General features: G+C 39.4%; 1 protein-coding gene across 4 annotated transcripts in view; it reads left to right on the top strand.

Annotated features, from left to right (window-relative positions):
- Positions 1-17,518, top strand: part of kif26ba (kinesin family member 26Ba) — a 160,689-nt gene extending 143,171 nt beyond the window's left edge. For all 4 annotated transcript variants that reach the window (XM_057851369.1, XM_057851370.1, XM_057851368.1 and 1 more), the window contains exons 22-28: positions 30-895; positions 1,266-1,492; positions 1,571-1,720; positions 3,124-3,356; positions 7,579-7,838; positions 8,420-8,570; positions 14,656-17,518. In XM_057851369.1, the coding sequence (XP_057707352.1) occupies positions 30-895; positions 1,266-1,492; positions 1,571-1,720; positions 3,124-3,356; positions 7,579-7,838; positions 8,420-8,570; positions 14,656-14,804 (2,036 nt within the window). In that variant the 3' untranslated portion in view covers positions 14,805-17,518. The remainder of the gene's footprint in view (positions 1-29; positions 896-1,265; positions 1,493-1,570; positions 1,721-3,123; positions 3,357-7,578; positions 7,839-8,419; positions 8,571-14,655) is intronic.
- Positions 17,519-20,179: the final 2,661 nt, after the last annotated feature.

The following is a 20,179-nucleotide window of genomic DNA, read 5'->3' as shown; positions in this document are numbered from 1 at the left end:
ATAAGATTGAATTTCACTTCTTTTCGCAGGAGCTGAAGATCATGGTAGCTCTAGTTCAGGCGGAGAGGTGGTGTCATCTCCAGACTCATTCAAAAGAGTGGTGGATGGTTGTGAGATGGTTGCTGGTGTTGCCCAAGGAGAAAGCTTGGCTGATAACTACAACCCAGAAATCCATCGAACTTGTAGTCTACCCCGTGCCTGGAGTCGCGTGAACCGCCACGACGGACTGGATAACACAACAGAGTGCAAGAATATCAGTGCCACATCTTCAACCCCTTGCAGTCCCCGTGCCACACTTGACCGCCGAGGGCTGATTGGAAAACAAGGCTTTTCTTCCCACAAGAAGGGAGGGATCCCACCGTTGCCACCTGTACGTAAATCTAGCCTTGATCTGCGTAACAGGGCAGCCAGTCCATTACATCAGGCCATTCATGAGGTCCCAATACAGGGCAGCTCTACCGAGGATCCATGTGGCATTAGACAACGTGGCTCCAGTATAGACAGCAGTAGACTCTTCAGTGTTAAACTGGAGCAGCTAGCGAACAGAACAAACTCTCTAGGCCGTGGCTCACATCACTATGACTGCTTTTCTCTGGAAAGGGCTGAGAGCCTAAGGGGCGTTGGATCCAACGGAGAGGGCACAATGCCTCGTACCGGCCGAAGCCTCACTCGTGCTGGAAACACTCTTGGAGGTAGTTCTGGTTCAAGCAGCGCCCCACAGTCGCCTGCCAAGTCGAGTGGCCAGTCAAAGATCTCAGCTGTCAGTAAGCTGCTAATGACCAGCAGTCCCAAAGCTAGGAGTCTGTCTGCCTCTAGCACCAAGACTCTCAGCTTTTCTACAAAGTCTCTGAGCCAAGCATCCAGTAGAAGCTCAAGCCTTCCACCAAACGGAAAGGTATGATGTCATTTTTATCAAGTTCACACCAATACAGCGGTACCTCGACTTACGACTAACAACTTTTTTGAGGGACAAGTAGGCCTGGGTGATGAGAGCAACAGTCACCAAACACACGCAGACAGAACTGATCTCCCAATTAACTTGTAGGCTGCTATTTACAGCGTTAGACATCCGTTCCATTTAGACTCTCCCTGTCAAATTGGTTTGTCAGATTGCAATTCTAGCACTGTTAGTGGCACTGACACATGATCATTCGAAGCTATTCCTTCCAGTTCGAGTAAATTCGAGGTCTGTTGTTTTCAATGGTAGCGAATGAGTTTGAACTCTATCTTTGTCTTAAACTTTCTGTCTGCCTTCTCTGCCACAGGCCACTATTCAAGGCCCTATGCAGCAGCAGGGACCCTCTCCTGCATGCTGTTCTACACAGTCTCTGAGCCGCAGTAGAGGGGGAAGTTTTGGTGCCAAGGTGCCCCTACGGGCAGTCAACGGACGTATCTCTGAACTTCTCCAAGGAAGTGCTGGTTCACGTTCCAGGAATCATGCCCAGGGAGGATGTGCCGATCCAACTGAAGACAAAGGGCCTGGAGGAGCAAGGTTGTCTAGGTTTATCCTGTCAAGATGTTCCCTGTGCAGAAATAGATTTATGACAACGTCTTCATTTTTTCCCCACAGTGGAGGGGCACTAATTGCTGGAGGGGTTGCTGGAGGAGGTTCGGGTGAAGAAAGAGCAGCAACGGTCCAAACTCTTCCTTCACCCTACAGCAAGATCACTGCTCCCCGGAAACCACATCGCTGCAGCAGTGGCCACGCCAGCGACAACAGGTATTTGGAAAGCTTGCTGTATAGACCAGGGGTTCCCAACCTTTTTTGTACCACAGACCGGTGTGATTTGGGTCTTTTTTTTCACGGACCGGTGTTCTGTCAAATTTTGCACCCTTATAAAATTTTGCTCCCAAAGCTTTTGTGTCGGTGAAAAAAGCCCTCTTTTATATTCAGTTGGACTCTCAATGTTATCCAACGGTGCTAAAAAACTATTTACATCATAAACATACATGTGCAACACGAAAATGGCGTAAATTAATGCTTAACAACACGGCGAAGTCTTTAAGTGAGAGAGCTGCGAGCAGTTGATGTGTGCAGTTAACATGGCAAACGTGAGGTAATATTCCTTTCTTTAAAGAAAGTTTGTGGTGTGTACTTTGGAATCGCTGCATTCGCGGTCATTTTTAACGTTGCGCGCATGCCAAATTCACCGGCAATGTGCGGCAGAAAAATACAGCAAATATAAAATAACATTTGTTTTTAGCCCCGTCATGTTAAGTGCAGGGAAAATACAACTCACCCGCTGAATCAGTGGGAGGCCTGAACTTGTTTCATTGAGACGAGATGGTCCCGAGATGGAAGAGTGAGAGAAGCTAGCTTCACAGAGATACGATGTTGGAAATTGTAGCAGTTTTCAGTGCGCTCCTAGCGATGTCAGGATATTCCGAAATGACTTTAATCCAGAACCTCAGTAGAGTTGTCTCAAATGAACGTTTAAGGTCGCCGTGATTTGTGATCAGTACAAGCTGATATTCCTGTTGCACAGACATGCTCGAATCACTCGGTTTATTCACATACGGGTCACGAATCCACTGCTTCGAAATTCGTGGGTCTTTAGTGATTGGGAAGTAGCATAGATTTTGTTTTCTTCGAGGTTGTAGGCTCATCTTCTGGCTCGTCAGGTGCCCTTTTCCCCATAAAAAATCTGTCCAAAGACGTCTGGTTTTCAGTCATTCTAGTGTGGGGGCTAATTATTTCCGGGAACAAATGTGATGCGCCTGCCCTACGTCATATGTTATTATCGAGGCCAAGCGCACATAGATATACAAAACAAGATGTACTGCTAACAGTCTAATCAATGCATTTCTATGATGACATCCTATCATGTAGTTGTATATCTAGAGTAGACAGGGATATTGGTGTGTTAGGCGGCACAGGCCAAAGTCAATCGGCCAGAATGCAGTCATTAATTAATTATTTATCGGCAGCCCGGTCGTTGGGGACCCCTGGTATAGACTGTCAGAGTGTCATGCAAATTCAAGGCAACGAGATTTCTTCTTCGTTGTTAAAGATGTATTTTCTTAGCATTAATCCAATCAGAACTAAGGCTTTGTTACAATGAACAATGTCACATTGTTTAAATCAATTATTCTGAGCGTATTTCCTGTTTTGGCTTCTTATAGCAGTGTATTGAGCGGTGAGCTGCCCCCAGCCATGGGAAAGACGGCCTTGTTCTATCACAGCGGCGGTAGCAGCGGCTACGAGAGCATGCTAAGAGACAGTAGCGAGAACACGGGAAGCACTTCTTCAGCTCAAGACTCGATCAGTGAGCATAGCTCGACCACCACCACCACCTCCTCCAGACGCAGCTCCAAGAGCAACAAGAAGAGCAGGGGCAACGCTGGACACTTAGGAGGTGAGGTGTTTGATTGCTTATTAGCAGGGCTGTACAAAAGAATCAGATTTACATTTCCTGGTAGCACAATTGTGGAGGTCAGGGTTGTGCTATTGCCTGTTTTAACCCTAGATTAAATTCATATAAATTGGCCTTTGTAAAGGACTGCGATTTAAAAGGATCACTTTAGGTAATATTTACCCTTATTACCTTTTTAAAGGCTTTCATGATTAATTGAGTGCTTTATTGTGGAAGGACTAGTTTATTATTTTCCTATTCCAATGCTAATTAATCCCTGCAGCTGTAAAACCTGAAATTTCCATTTCAAGATTCATAAAGCCTTATTCTATACCATTGATTCCCAACTAGTGAGTTGTGGGACATTAATATGCCGAGAAAAATCCTTAGATGTGCCTGTAGCACTCTCTTGGATGAAAAAAAAAGGATTTTTATACTGTAACTAATTTTTCTTCATCTATCGATGCCAATGACAAATTGTAGCAAGCAAAACAATCGGATGTCCTTCTGCTCGATAGAAGATGGTAGAGAATTAACCAATGTACAGTATACACATTTTGGGACATTTTTCTGATAAAATTAATTTTTATAGCAAAGCAGTTCAAGTTGTGTTCAGAATTTGTTACTTTCCCCATATTTCCTTGCATTTTTGTGTTTCTTTCATTGGGACTCTAACACGCCCACTAAGCACTTCCAGCAGCACAAAGAATTGAGCTTTACACAATCGATTTTAGGCTGTAAAAGTCCACATCGTGACAAAGAGTAGTCTTCAGGGTGTCAAAAAGTAGAAATAAAAAAAAAAAAAAATGTGCGCGTCTGTGAGCTGTGCAGTGAATGTACTTGCACAAGGAATCAGGTAGGAAAGGTGACCCCGACCAACCATGTGTGAAATAGTAGAGGTGAACTGCTGCTGCTGGCCATAATGAATCTACATTCACCAGCACACTGCGCAGGAGTCTTAATATGGCAGCCAGATCACAAGCATGTCAATGAATACGCGCATCAAATCAGCTTGGATACAGCCCGCTTAGCGCAGTTTGCCACTGATTATTGATTTAAATTGGAATAACCTTGACTGGAGTGCAGAACCACCTCCTGCCAGGCAGCGTCGTGTCTGAATTAGGCTTGCATTTTGGGAAAAAAAATAGTTCTTAAAGGAGCTTGCTCACTGTCATGAAAGTGAACTCTGAGGCGAGGAGAATAGACCCTACTCACATGACGTCACAACCACGCCCCCGCGCCATATTGTCCGTCAACTCGTCGTGTTGATGCATTACCGCTACGTAAATTCCTCCTATGATGGCGTGTTTTTCTGCTCGTTACTATTAATAATCAAAATGGTGAAGGCATGTGTGGCGGTCGGTTGCAATAACAGAGAAGATAGACGGAGAGACTTGAGATTCTACAGTATTCCGAGAGACCCGGAGAGGAGAGCGAGATGGACTGCTGCAATTCGACGAGAAAACTGGGCTCCAAACGATTACCACAGATTATGTAATAGTCATTTTATATCTGGTAAGATGCATTTAATATATATTTAGAGGGTTTGGGCTGACAACCACAATTAAGATCATTGCTAGGCTAATCGCCGACAACATACACTCAGACGTTGTGAATGAACTACCTGAAAATATATAATTATAAGGGGATAATAAGACAGTTGTCATACAATTAATTTACAATTTCACTATTGAGGTCAAACGCCAAAAAATAAATTCAACTAGGCACAATCTGTAGTAGTGCTATCGCACTTCATATTTATTACATATTGTATATGTATGTAGTGAGAGTGCTATCGCTAAACCATATGAAAAACATTAAAAGCCCTAGCTCCATTGACAAATGACATGAAATACATTAGACTTGACAGTGGATGTTAGCAAGAACAAAAGATTTTGAATTGAAAATTTCGTAACTCAACTTCCCGAGCACAAGATAGATTCCTGCCGAATTTTCGTGGACGAGGACCTGTTTCACCCAACCAGCAACGAAGTATTTATAAGCCTCCAAGCTCTTAAAGTTTTTCAAACTTCCGTGAGAATAGGCTGATTTTGTGTGGACAAGATAGTTGTAAATATCAGGGTAGCAGATGTCAGGCAGAGACGGCGAAGACAGCGGGTCGAAAAACATCGATTTAGGCATCAAATATGGATCTGGCGAATGGATAAACTAAAGCTTTTCCACATAACGCCTTTTATGCAACGCATCCAATGAGTTTACAGCGTCAGATAACACCGGGGCTTCCATGAATTGTTTTATAAATTCCACGACTAATTGAAACCATTGAGAATAGGGCTAAAAAATGACGGACAATATGGCGGCCGGATACAGCGACACGTCATTTTGTAACGTAGGTGAGTAGGGTCTATAGCCAAAACCATAGGCGGAGTTTGACTTTTGGGCCAAGGGGGGGCACAACATGTTGATGACCCCAAAACGCAGTGTCAGCAATAAAATTAACTTGCAAGAATATTTATAATAATACGTTGAAAATGAGTGTTTTTGTTTTGTTTCCTTTCTTGAAGGGAATTCTAAATCAGGCTGCGTAGGACAGCTATACTTTTCGCCAAGCTCGTCATCCAGTTACGCCCGCTGGTGTCGTGCCAATGTAGTTACCCCAATCAAAAATTGTATACACTGGGCGAAGCCATATAGAGGTAGATTTGTGTCTTCGTTATTCAATCAAAGGAAATGTGTATGAATGCAAAAATAAATTTGAAACTTGAAATTTGAAATGCATTTGAAAGCTATTTTTCTTTGAAAAATTTTTTTTTTGATTGAAGTCTTTTTTTTTCTTTTTTTTAATTGAAGCAACTTTTTTGATTGAAGTAATGTTTTGTGTTCGGGCCACATTTTGGCTAGGACATCTGTGTCTTTATTATTCAATCAAAAAATAAGTTGCTTCAAACAAAAAAATACATATTTTCAAACAAAAATCACTTCAATCAAAAAACGAAAAATTTCAGGTTTTGAGTTTTTGAATGCGAAAAAATATTTAAGACTCAAATATTTGCATTTGAACACTTAATTTTTAATTTAAAAAGTTTTCTTTGTTTTTAGCAATCCTTTTTGTGTTTGGGCCATATAATGGGTAGGACATTTGTGGCTAAAGCATTCAATCCCCAAAAAAGTTGCTTCAATAAAAAAAAATATTTTCAAACAAAGAGAAAAAAATCATTTGAAAAATAAAATTGCCCTCCCCTATTTTTATTTTTTAAATAATATGCAAAGCAAATGACCATCTAAGGTGCTAGTCACATGATCTGTTTGAAAAACTAATTTTGACCCATTATAAAAATATCTTTTTTTTGGATAATTTAATTCATTTTTGTTGTTTGCTTTATTGCTGTACAACTTTTATATATATAGGAAAGTCAATTACATGCAATGACACTTTTCCGCCACCGGTGGGGGGTGGGGTGATCCCCCTTAAACTCCGCTTATGGCCGAAACTGCCATTGACTTAAACTCCGCTTATGGCCGAAACTGCCATTGATGACATCCAAACATGTGGCTCCTTTCATCCTCCTGCTGTGAATTTAAAGTTTGTTACTAGTATATGTCCAATCCATTCAACAGGAAGTGGTTTAACATTAACAGGAATTGGCCCAGCAAACTAAAATCTGTAGAAAGTGAACCAAAATTATCCAATTAATTAGAAATTATCTAAAAGCAACATGAAGTAACCTGGAAGTGCATCAACACCCAGCAGGAAGTGACCTAAAATCAACAAAAGTGTCCAAGAATTTCCCCAAAATAAATAGGAAGTGACGCGGAATTGCTCTAAAATAAGAGGAAATGATGGGGTAATGCCCCCAAAATCTTTATGATGTGACAGGAACCGATCTAAAATTGCCCCCCAAGCAAAAGGAAGTGTTGTGAACTCAACAGTAATTGACCCAGAATTGCTGTAAAGTCAATAGCAAGTCATCTGAAAGGTCCCCAAATCTACAGGGAGTTGCCCAAAATTATCCCAAATTCATCAGGAAGTAACCTAAAACCTTAAGGAAGTGACTGGAAAATTTCCTCAAAATAAACAGGAAGTGACGCTAAAAGACACAAGTTTGTTGACCACCATATCTTACTTTTCTGTGCGTGACTGTAGCCATATTAAAATAACCTCTTAAAAAACCTTTGTATAAGCTCATTTTATCAAAAAATACAGTCAGATTGTGTATGTTTTTGACTATTTTTATGACTACACTGTTCTTCGTGGTATTTTTAGGCCTCCAGCGTCGTCGGTTGATTCCAGCACTGACCTTGGACTCTTCCCTGTCACCTCATCGTTCCGCAAAGCAGGCCGCCACGTCCTCTTCGTCCTCTTCCTCCAGCCCAGGTGCATGCTGGGTAGATGGACCTTTGGGGCCACCCGCTTCTGCAACCCTGCGAGGTCCAGCGACCACAGCGGAGGCCTTCGAGATCAAGGTATATGAAATCGATGATGTGGAGCGCCTGCAGAAGAGGAGAGACAAGGGTGGTACCAAGGTGAGAAAAATAGCAACACGAGAAGTTTCTTGAGCCACAATGCTTTTCACCTCTTCATAGTTTAATATTAGAATCAGTGACAGACCTAATTTTTATTTGCTGTAACTGATGTTTATTGCACATGGTGATAAAACACTTCAAGTGAGGCAGGTAGGTTAATTACATCGTTCAGTGACTGATGCTGAGAGAAAAGCATTATCATGCAATTTAAAATGTCACTTGGAATAAGTACTTTCAGTATTAAACTTGAGCTTTTTAATAATCATAACCAAATGGCCTAGATTTCCAGTTCTTGTCACACATTGAACGCCAAAGGCATTTCATGGTTCGAGGTTTGGTCGCCACATATAAATCTAGCATGAAATGATGCCACAGAGCTGTTTCTTAGAAAATAAAGCATGAAATTAGAGTCCTCTGTTAGTGTTTTCAGAGGTATACTAACTTCTAGCTCCTCCTTGCAGAAACCAACAGAAATCATAGAGGCTACACTGGGAAGTGTGATTGTATGAAAGTGTGTTAAGACTGGAAAAGCTTCTCAGCGTCTCTACAATACGTGCACTTACTTTGTGTGTATGTGTCAGGGGACGGTGTACGGCAGTGGCAAGCTTCGCCTGCTGGAGCACCGTCAGCAGCGCATCAGCGAGGTCCGAGCAAAGTACCAGTGTTTGAAGAAAGAGCTGGAACAGACCAAACAGCATCTGATGCTAGAGCCTCACACATGGACCACTGAATGTAAGTGGAATTTTACGTAAAGCGCTTTATATGGAAATGTTGTTTATGCCTGTTGTTAACCCATTTTATTTTTCTTTGAAAACTGGTTGTTTCTGTGTACACATATAAATGTTGCAAAGACCACTTTGATATTTTTTACCTTTAATTTTTAATTTTAAAAATTAATTAGTGTATTTAAAGATAGCATTAAAAAAAATCTGCTTATGTCAGCTAAATGTTCAAAAACATGACCTCAATAAAGCACTGGAACTGGATTTATGTCCTGTTAACATACTCCAGGAGAGTGTGTATGTATGTGTATTATGAAGAACAGATACTGTATTTGTTAACTCAAATCAGGAATGGCAAACTCATCTTTATCGCAGGCCACATCATAGTTGTGGTTTGCTTTAGTGGGCCATTATATCCAACAAGTGCTGCCACGATGAATCGACAACTACCGTAATTTCTTGAATATAAGCTGCACCCGTGTATAACGCGCACCCCAAATTTATTTGTAAAATCTAGGGGAAATTATTGTACCCGTGTATAACGCGCACCCTAATTTTAGCACCAATAAATAGAAGAATACAAGAAAACAGCTCGTGTACAGATACAGAAATGTCATTTTACTGACTGGTGAAACACAGCACAAGCATAGCACATTGGTAGTTCAAAACATGACCGTTAACTGACAATATGCACGGTAATAATATGATCTGACAACTTCTCCAACTTACCAAAATCCAGGAGAAAACAAAACAGATGTGACTTTTCTTTTAAAGCCTGCTGTATAACTTGATTGTTTCATCATGATGAATAAATGTTTCTTCCATGGAGTGATACAGTAAAATAAAAGTGAGGACCAAAGTCGGAAATCGGAATGAGCGCATCGCTACTGTAACAAGAAGAACTATTGTTATTTGGGTTTGAGTTTCCCGAGGGACAGATATAGTTGACGGACACAGGAAGTCTGTATTGTGTTACGCTTGTTATGGTCTCAGTTGCCAAGTTGCAATAAACGTTGACTCAAATGAGTTCAAGAAACTAAATTCTGTGCTTTATGAAGAGTGAAAAAAGCAGAATTTAACACAGACGAAATCATTCGACCAATCAGAGTGAAGTATTACCGAAACAAAATGGTGACGTCATGTACCGTAATGGTCGGCAACGGATCGATGCACAAGTTTTCTTTAACACAACATAGCGGTGTCAATAAAAAAAATCGGTCTTTATATATATGTATATGATATATATACTGTATATTTCTGTCTACATCCCTGAACCCGTGTATAATGCGCACCATGATTTTACAAGTTGATTTTGGGGAAAAAAAGTACGTGTTATATTCGGGAAATTACGGCAATCGATTATCAAATGAATCACAAAATATTGTGATCGGTGATAATTACTGGTTATATTGTTGTCGCAATAATTGCCGGGGTCCTCTTTTTTTTTTTTTAACTTCCTGATAGCAAATATTTTGTCATCTATTGTTTTTATTTCCTTAAAAAAATAAAAACTGTAAATAGTCTTTTTCACATTTTTACAATTTATTTTTAACTAAAAAAGGAAAATACAGTGGTACCCTGACATAAGATCATGTCAACATACCATCCTTTCGGCATCTGACGTAAAAATTTCATTTGTCATTTGTCTCGACATATGACAACATGCTCGAAATATGACGATTTACAACAGTGTTGTAATTTCATTTCTTTCGCGCAAGACGGCAGCACTGCGGATTTTCTTGAGTGAGAAATCAACATGGGTCCCATGAAGATTAGTGCAGGTGGTGTAAAAAGGAAAAAGGTAACGCTTACTGTTGAAATTAAGATGGAAATAATCGAAAAATATGAGCATGTTGGGCGTGTCAGTGAACTGGTTTGGAATATATCTACCATCTTGATGGTCCTGCTCGAAACTCCGTTCGCCAATCTTCATAAGTTAAAGTGACAGTTATTATTATTGTAACATCGGTAAGGAAGTCGCCAGCTTCGTCAAGTTTTTCATCATTTATTTTAGAACCACAGCTACTGTCAGCTGTAACCGACGCCAACAACAGAACATGGAAAGAACGTAAATACTACCCTCTCCGCCGCACCTCTCTCACTCGTCAGTCACACGTTGCGTTCAGGAATAGCATGCAAAAAAAAAACAAATCGCCAAATTAGAACCCAATTCGTTACATTATTATTAAGATTTGTTTATAATTTATATATTTTGCTCTATGTAATTGTGATTTGTAATTGTACCTGAAGTATTAAGGAGGGATTTAACATAGGTTCTTGGGCTGTGGAACGAATTAATCGAATTTCGAATTACAAACCAGGTCCTGGAACAAATTACATTCGTATGTAGCGGTACCTCTGTAAAGTAAATACTCCCATTTTATGGATCAATTTTTCATTATTTTACATTTTTGGTTTTAAAACAAAAAAAGAAAATGTGGGAAAACAGTGAATATTCTCTTTTTAAACTTGTTTTTCAATTTTCTGTTTTTAAATCTTTAAAACAAAGAAAAATACAGTAACTATTCTGTTGTTTTTTTTTAAACACAATTTTAAGATATAATGGTAAATAGTCTGTGAATTCTGTAGTCAACCATCTTTTATTGAGGACTACATACATTTTAATTAAATTCCAGTGAAAAACATGAATTCCCTGCACCTGATTGATGTTTGGGGCGGCGTAGCTCAGTGGTAAAGTAGTCTTTCTCTAACGCAGAGGTTGTGGTTTGGATTTGCCATTCTGAAGGCCTCATCAGGGTATCCTTGAGCAAGATATTGAACCCCACCTTGCTCCTCATGCTGCGTCATGAGTAGGTAAATAAGGATATAGTGTCAAAGCGTGTTAAGTGCCTTGAATGTGGAAAGGCGCTCAACAAGTGTAACTCCATTTACTTTCGACGGCCATACATAATGACATGCCGGAAGGTTCTGCCCCCCCAGACCTTGCGTTTGACACCTGTGACTGAAATTGTGATGATAAACTTGCTCATGGTTATAGATGATCACTAGCATCAGCATTCTTGCCAGCTTATGTCATGGTTGAAATTTCAATGGAGAAGCTTGATTACATACCCAAGTGTAATGAATGTAGCTTTATGTGAGTTTGCTGGAGGGTTCATTGTGGGGGCAACGACATCAGACCTCACAAACTGGATGTGCCGCTTTTCCTCGGATGGATGAGGATCCGTATGCAAGAACGTGATCAGACTCTGTGATAATATTCTTACTGCAATCACATAAAGAGCAACATTACGGCAAGGGGAAAGTGCATAAAAGCCTCATTACAAAGATGAAGTAGAGCAAAAAACATAAGCAGTGGCCTCCGTTAATAGAGTCACTACAAATCAATACAAAGTAGCACTTAATCCTGTGATGAAACACTCATTGAGGTTTGCTGATTGGTTCGATGTGCTTGAAAAACCTTGTGAATGATCTGAAACTCATCTGATCGCAACAGAATTAAACACCTATGTGACATTTTGGACATAGTGTGTCGGTTAAGAGTTCAAGTCATTCTATAGTCTAAGTCCACCAACCAGCTGCTGGAAGAATGACATTCATCCCTCATGGAACATTCTTTGAATCTCAATAAAACATCTTTGTTTAGCTTAAGATCAATTGTAAATATACATGAGAAAACAAGACATTTGACCAAATAATGAAATTTTTTCAGACAATCAGTGTCTTTATTTTAGATGTACATTGTTGAAAACAGCCAAAAATTGCATCTCAAATGTGACTAGAAAAAAAACAAGGAATTCACTGCTTTCACTCCAAAATCTAAGATCTTACAATAAAAAATAAAAAAAAAACGTTTTGATGAGCTCACAAATAAACTGTCGAAATACGCTGCTGTTTTTTAAACTGCGACATCATATCCGAGTCTCTGCACTTCTCATTCGGTATACAACTTTGCTTGAACCACATTAACTATATTGTAATATCATATGGTACAACACATTTCCAACGTACAGTGGGGAAAATAAGTATTTAGTCAACCACCAATTGTGCAAGTTCTCCTACTTGAAAAGATTAGAGAGGCCTGTAATTGTCAACATGGGTAAACCTCAACCATGAGAGACAGAATGGTGAAAAAAAATCACATTGTTTGATTTTTAAAGAATTTATTTCTAAATTTGAGTGGAAAATAAGTATTTGGTCACCTACAAACAAGCAAGATTTCTGGCTTTCAAAGAGGTCTAACCTCTTCTAACGAGGTCTAACAAGGCTCCACTCGTTACCTGTATTAATGGCACCTGTTTTAACTCATTATCGGTATAAAAGACACCTGTCCACAAACTCAGTCAGTCACACTCCAAACTCCACTATGGCCAAGACCAAAGAGCTGTCGAAGGACACCAGAGACAAAATTGTAGACCTGTACCAGGCTGGGAAGACTGAATCTGCAATAGGTAAAACGCTTGGTGTATAGAAATCAACTGTGGGAGCAATTATTAGAAAATGGAAGACATACAAGACCACTGATAAACTCCCTCGATCTGGGGCTCCTTGCAAGAGGGCCACCCCGTGGCGTCAAAATGATAACAAGAACGGTGAGCAAAAATCCCAGAACCACACGGGGGGACCTAGTGAATGACCTACAGAGAGCTGGGACCACAGTAACAAAGGCTACTATCGTGACACAATGCGCTGCCAGGGACTCAAATCCTGCACTGCCAGACATGTCGCCCTGCTGAAGCCAGTACACGTCCAGGCCCGTCTGCGGCTCGCTAGAGAGCATTTGGATGATCCAGAAGAGGACTGGGAGAATGTGTTATGGTCAAATGAAACCAAAATAGAACTTTTTGGTAGAAACACAGGTTCTCGTGTTTGGAGGAGAAAGAATACTGCATTGCATCACAAGAACATCATACCCACTGTGAAGCATGGGGGTGGAAACATCATGCTTTGGGGCTGTTTTTCTGCAAAGGGACCAGGACAACTGATCTGTGTAAAGGAAAGAATGAATGGGGCCATGTATCGAGAGATTTCGAGTGAAAATCTCCTTCCATCAGCAAGGGCATTGAAGATGAGACGTGGCTGGGTCTTTCAGCATGACAATGATCCCAAACACACAGCCAGGGCAACAAAGGAGTGACTTCGTAAGAAGCCTTTCAAGGTCCTGGAGTGGCCTAGCCTGTCTCCAGATCTCAACCCCATAGAAAATCTGTGGAGGGAGTTGAAAGTCCGTGTTGCCCAACGACAGCCCCAAAACATCACCGCTCTAGAGGAGATCTGCATGGAGGAATGGGCCAAAATACCAGCAACAGTGTTTGTAAAGCTTGTGAAAAGTTACAGAAAACGTTTGGCCTCCGCTATTGCCAACAAAGGGTACATAACAAAGTATTGAGATGAACTTTTGGTATTGACCAAATACTTATTTTCCACCATGATTTGCAAATAAATTCTGTAAAAATCAAACAATGTGATTTTCTGTTATTTTATTTTATTTTTTTCTCCACATTCTGTCTCTCATGGTTATCCCGTGTTGACAATTACAGGCCTCTCTAATATTTTCAAGTGGGAGAACTTGCACAATTAGTGGTTGACTAAATACTTATTTGCCCCACTGTATACATTTAATATCATAGTTGTCCCTTAATGACATTTTAACCGATAACAGATATCCCTATGTTGTCCAACTCCAAAAATCCGATACCCATATCAAAACAGTACAGATTTATAGGGTCGTGGACATAACATATTCATTATTTTTTCAATAATGTATTGTTCATTTAGTTTTTGCACGTTGAATGCAAATGGTCTGCTCACATAACAAATCCCAAGCATCTTAGTTTAGAGAAATCTAATGGTCAATACCCACAACTTCTGTGCTAAACTGTGACCAGCGCTTGGACAAAGACAGAAGGCTTCTACATTCACTTTGACGGCACCATGCAAATTGGTCCAAAACTGATAATGAAAAAGCGGTGGTGATATTAGCCGATATCATTTTAAAATCCTTTAATCGTCCGATATTATCGGCTACCCGATAAAATCGGACGACTCTATTTAATACTTTAAATGGGTTACTGAATTTACTGCATATCAGATTACCCTGAAATCTTAACCTGCTATTTTCTTGTTTTGTCCAGTCGAACTGCAACAGGTGTACGAGGTGGACTCGCTGGAGTATTTAGAAGCTCTAGAGATGGTGACGGACAAACTGGAGAACAGAGTCAATTTCTGCAAAGCTCACCTCATGATGATCACCTGCTTCGACGTATCGTCCAGACATCGATAAGATGCACTGCGAGCTTGCAGATCATCTGTCAATATAGAAGATGACACCTGATATTTTAATAGGATTTTTGTAAAGGACTGACCCAACGAACCTCATGTATTCTCCACTTGTTGGAAAGCAGGACAGCTGATGGATGAATCAATTAGACATGTACTGAGAAATCTAATCGGCCTGTGGGGAGAACCTGTCTGTTCATCTGGAACAGCAGAAGAGCTGAACAAGCATTTTACAAGGAAGCTTTCTAACAACCAAATGGCAACAAAAGAACCATACTGACACTTTTTTTTCTCTTAATATCCTTTATACGGATCTGTAAGAAATACAAAATAGGGAGTTGGGCCTACAGCATGGCCTCTTGTGCAGCTAGTCAAAGTCAGAAAAACAATGAGAAAAAGTGCCTTTTTAACATTTTAAAAATATCAAGAAGGAGAATAATCTCCTTGGCTTTGTCTACGTACAGTACGGTGCTAGTATAGTATAGTGAAACACAAAAAATGTCTTTTGAACCGAGAGATTTACAACGATAGAATTGGTGTCAATGGTAGCCAGTGAGTTCATCAATCCCAGCCAACAACAGAACACAACCATTTTTAACGTATTTTGTATGACGGAAAATAGTGATTTAAACTCACTGCCACCATAAAGCGCTCAGAGTTGGAGTTACTTGTATCTATAATAGTGATTTTGTTGCTTTGTTATAGCTTGAACCCTGCTTAGACAGGATGTTTGCATAATCACATTGGTGAAGAGACTTCAATTCAGTGATTTAAGACAAAAACAAACCTAAAAGAGGTTATTAAATCTTAAATCAGGTTATTTATAAGATTAAAAAGGGACCAAAAATATGTTAGATCATCGTCAGCACAGTGTTAAAACAGGTTAAAATTGAATTCTTGACTTTCTACTCAAACATTCCTACGCAGCACACTGATGTCGTATGGATGTGATGGCTGGTGAGACATTTCTTTCCACTCTGCGCATCCATCGATCGACGCTTGTCTGTTATTTGTATCCGTGTTGTTCTGCTCTATTTGTAAAGAAACGCAATGACTCGTCAATGTGTGTGTTTTATAATAAGTGAAGACAATGGGACTATGTAGAGACCTTTAACTTCGACACATCTTTGCAGTTAGCTCTCACATCTATGGTTTGGTTCAGATGACTTTTTTTTTAAAATGTCATGGATCTGGAGCGCGTCAGCTAATGAAGCCTTCACACAGATGTCTTTTCACAATTAGAGAGCGCTTCAGTGGTACTAAACTGGAATAAGCCATCAAATAACTATTATTCAAGGAAAATAGTGCTTGTGTTTAATTAAATTACGCCATTAGGTAAGTATTACATTTCTATAATGCTTTTATCGCTGAGACAAGGTTGAAAATTTCGTTTAGAAATAAGAAAATTTAATTAATGACTGAAAAAAATGCAGTCTAGTTGTGGCTGCCAATGAACAACAACAACAAAACAATGGAAAAGGACTAAATTTAGGAAAAAAAAGATGACAAGGCAGGGATCTCTGCCAGGTTCCATGTCGTTTACATCGTTTTATATCCTATGGTGCTTGAGATGTTTATGCTCTAAATGTTTGTACAAATATAAATATATGAAAGAGTGAGTTTGTGTCAGAATTAACCTTTAAAAATAATCTTTAACATCACTATTGCAGCTTTGATACTTCACATTCCTCCTCCCTCTCCGATGCTATTCGTTCAATGTATGCCAAATTGGAGATGATGTTACATACAGTAGCAGGAAATATATTGTGTGAGGTACGGACCTTTTCATGGCTGCCTGACTGAGTGGAAGTCATTTATCTGCGAATGCGGAGGCAGATAGGAGGTAATCTCCTGGGAACAGAAAAAAAAAACAAGTATGTTTGAGAAACTGGCCTCGAGATGTGTTTCGACAGAAAGTGCAACATCGGAACGTTTGCTGTTTTTTCTCATAGTGAATCAAAGTCTATTTATTTCAGTTATTAATGTGTATTTATTTAAGCCTTAAGGTTACTATGCATTTAAGATGGAAAAAAAGATAACTGTACTGTATATACATGCCAAAAACATTTATTAAATGTACTGTTAAGCCCCAAAATGATTATGTATACTGCTCAAGTAAATTTCTAAGTTGAAAGTGACTCAAGAAACAGACAAAAGGGTTTTAAAAAAACCTGCTTTCATTCTTTCTTTAAACAGTTTGGCTAAAAGATTGTAAATGTTACAAAATAAATTTTTCAAAACCTGCCGAGGGTAAGTAACTTGGGGTCTAATGGCATCTATTGTACACATATCATTCATATACTCCTCTATTATTTCATTCAGCCATTTTAAAGAAGAAATGAAAACGTGAAAAAAAAAAAAACTGAAAACAATTGTAACTGCAATCTGTATTAATAACTTCTAATGTGTTCAAAATAGACGTTTTGAGAACCCATTTTTGAAGTGGTTTCTTGGCCAAATCTGTAGATAAATTTTGATCATTTTCATGTCAAAAAACAAGTTAACAAATCTCAGTTTATTCGTACGAGTCTGATTTTTTTCTTTCATTTTGTTTGGTATGTTAGTCGTAAGTGCCATGTCATCATGAGTCGAGCTCGGTGTGAAAATTCAAAAGTATGTCAAGTGTGATATTCTCTGCATGATTCCAGACTGGAACTGTCTTTTGACACAGCAAGTTGGTGGACGAACAAGATGGCCGAATGTAAATAAAGGAATGTATTCAACAAATTTGACGTGTGTCTGCTTTCTTGAAAAAGTATATTCATACACTGTTCTATTGTATTATTAATTGTATTCATTCGCAGGGCCGGCCCAGGCCATTTGGGGGCCCTAAGCAAAATGATGCAAAGGGGCCCATATTTTTGGCCCACCATTTCGTCACGATGTACTGTGAAACCCATACATGCAATCCAACCCATACGTCCATATTTTGTATATTAATCAGATTTTGTTGCACTGCATACTTCAAACTTCTCACCCCAAATGATTGTCAGTACTTACAGTAGATAGCGCCAAATATTTTTCTAAAAGAGGAAAGAAAGAAGTTAAGGAAGAACTTTACTTTTTTTAAAGCTTGTAATCAAGTATCAAAACTCACAAAAGTCAAATAAAGCAAACTGTAGTAAACGAAATAGAATGTACATTAAACAACTGCCAGATTGGGGGCCCTCTAGTGGTCAGGGGCCCTAAGCAGCTGCATAGTCTGCATATAGGCTGGGCTGGCCCTGTTCATTCGTTAAGTACAATTTATTTCCCGATGGCGGTACTGCTGTGAAAACTAGCACAGCTCCTTCTCAAATGAAGGTCAGTTTCTTTCACCCACCGATGACTCAGCACAAGGAGTTTGAATGCATGAGCAAATCTATTACGGCTGATCTCAGAAGCAAAAAGCTTCTGTTGTATGGCGTACAACAAAATTCAGCACACACATCTGAATAACGTTAGCAACTCGCGTCAGAAATACAACTTTTTCTACTGGATGACTACTTCTGAGTAGAAATGGTCATAACGAGAGATCTACCAACGGTTATCAACCGTGGTAAGTCTGCTTCTAGTTTAAGTCTACTTCCATTGTAAATTTGTACTTCCATTGCTTTGCATCATTTTGCGTTTTTGTTGTGGCTATTTTCTTTTTATTGTGTCTATTAGCATTTTTGCTTAACAAAGCATTTGAAATTTGCTTATCACTTCCTGGCCACCGTAAGTGAGGCTACAGCATAAAAAAAAGCAAAAACCTGTCTTTTTCTCGTTCCATAACAAGCCGGGTCATTGGCAGGCACTATTGTACCACATCGTCCACCAGCTGGGATGAAAACCACATAAGCTACACACACAGTTTTGATTTCCGTGAAATGCATTGAAATTTGCTGTAAATTCTGGAATTGTGGATTTCTGGGGGAACTAACCAAAAGTGTTGTTAATAACGGCGTTAGAGTATAATGACATGAATTTTTTCAGTAGTGAGTAATCTAATTAATTACTTTTCCCATATTTGCAATGCTGTTTAGTGTGGTATTAAAAAACATAACTGTTTCAAAACCACAATTTTTTTCTGTCATACCGTAGTACAGTATTAGCTATTTTTTATGTCCCAATGAATGCAGCGAGAAATGACTTGGAGCGGCAGCGCTCACCCCTCCCCTCCGGTTGTTGCTCTGACTTGTACGTCGGTGACAACGCGGTCTCTGTCAAAACTACACCTGAACTTTTTCAAAACGGTCTCAAAAAAGTATAGTCTAATACGGGAGTATTTCGGCTACCGAAAAGAAACAGACGGACGCAGCTTAGAGTAGGAACGACAGCCGACGTGCAGGCAACACCTCCAACATGATTTCACATTTACGTGACAATCAAACGTCACTTGACACAAAATTTTAGGTAAGAAAATGCTGTCATGAACGTTTCCCACCAACTAAGAGAGTTCACTCCAACGTGTTTCGTGTGTCTAGCGATGGTAAAACAAATATTATAGTAAGCTTGTTAACAAGGATGTTAACGTGGCTAGTTAGCATGCCAAGACGGCTAACTATTTTTCTCGCTATTAGCGTGCTTTTGTAGTCTTTGTAGCCATTGTAAACATCTGTTCAAAATGAACAGCCAGTGGTGTTTTTGTGACTTTCTGTGTTGAGAAAGGGTGTGTGTATGTGTAAATAATGATACGAGCCTTGCTCTCACTCTCCATTAATATTCAACTAATTAATATTAATAGTAGTAGTGAGATATTAACCCAGAAAAGGTGAAAATACTCACATTCCTGCATCATAACTTGGACTGAGAGAGAAATATGTAGAAAATGAGCAAGTCTCTAAAAATGTTGAGATGGAGCTTTAAAAACAGTGAAGTACCTGCTATATATATTATTTAGAAGTGTTTTGACTTTTTTATGGAAAATAATTATTTTTGTTTAAATGTTTGGCAACTTGAGCTGTGGCTGTGGGTTTAGTCTATAAATTCTATTTATTGGAATTTTATTTAAATATTTCAGTTTTTTTTTTTTTTTAAATCGTATTTATTTTAACATTATATTCATGTTGATGTTCCAATTTGCAAATATGTTGTGGAAAAAAAAAAAAAAAAAAAAAATCCTGGTAAATGGATTTTTTCCCCCAACCCATACATCTCAAAATAACATTTTAAAGCTATACTGTACTTGGAATAGCATGATACCTGTGGTATTTTTGCTGAAGGTCATTATCGTCAAAATCTCATACCGGCACATGCCTAATGGGCGTGTTACTACAATTTGGTTGAATGAAGCGTGAGTTGTCAGATTTTGTCACACACACAACTGCCTGGGAGAGAGCAGAGCAGGAGGAGTGAAGAGGAACGGGCGGGGTGGGGCTGACACCGTTGCAATTGCAATGATGATTGGATAGATGG

The sequence above is a fragment of the Corythoichthys intestinalis genome, chromosome 1 (assembly GCF_030265065.1).
Source record: "Corythoichthys intestinalis isolate RoL2023-P3 chromosome 1, ASM3026506v1, whole genome shotgun sequence".
In the NCBI taxonomy this organism is placed as follows: domain Eukaryota; kingdom Metazoa; phylum Chordata; class Actinopteri; order Syngnathiformes; family Syngnathidae; genus Corythoichthys; species Corythoichthys intestinalis.
This window is presented reverse-complemented; position numbering and strand designations above follow the sequence as displayed.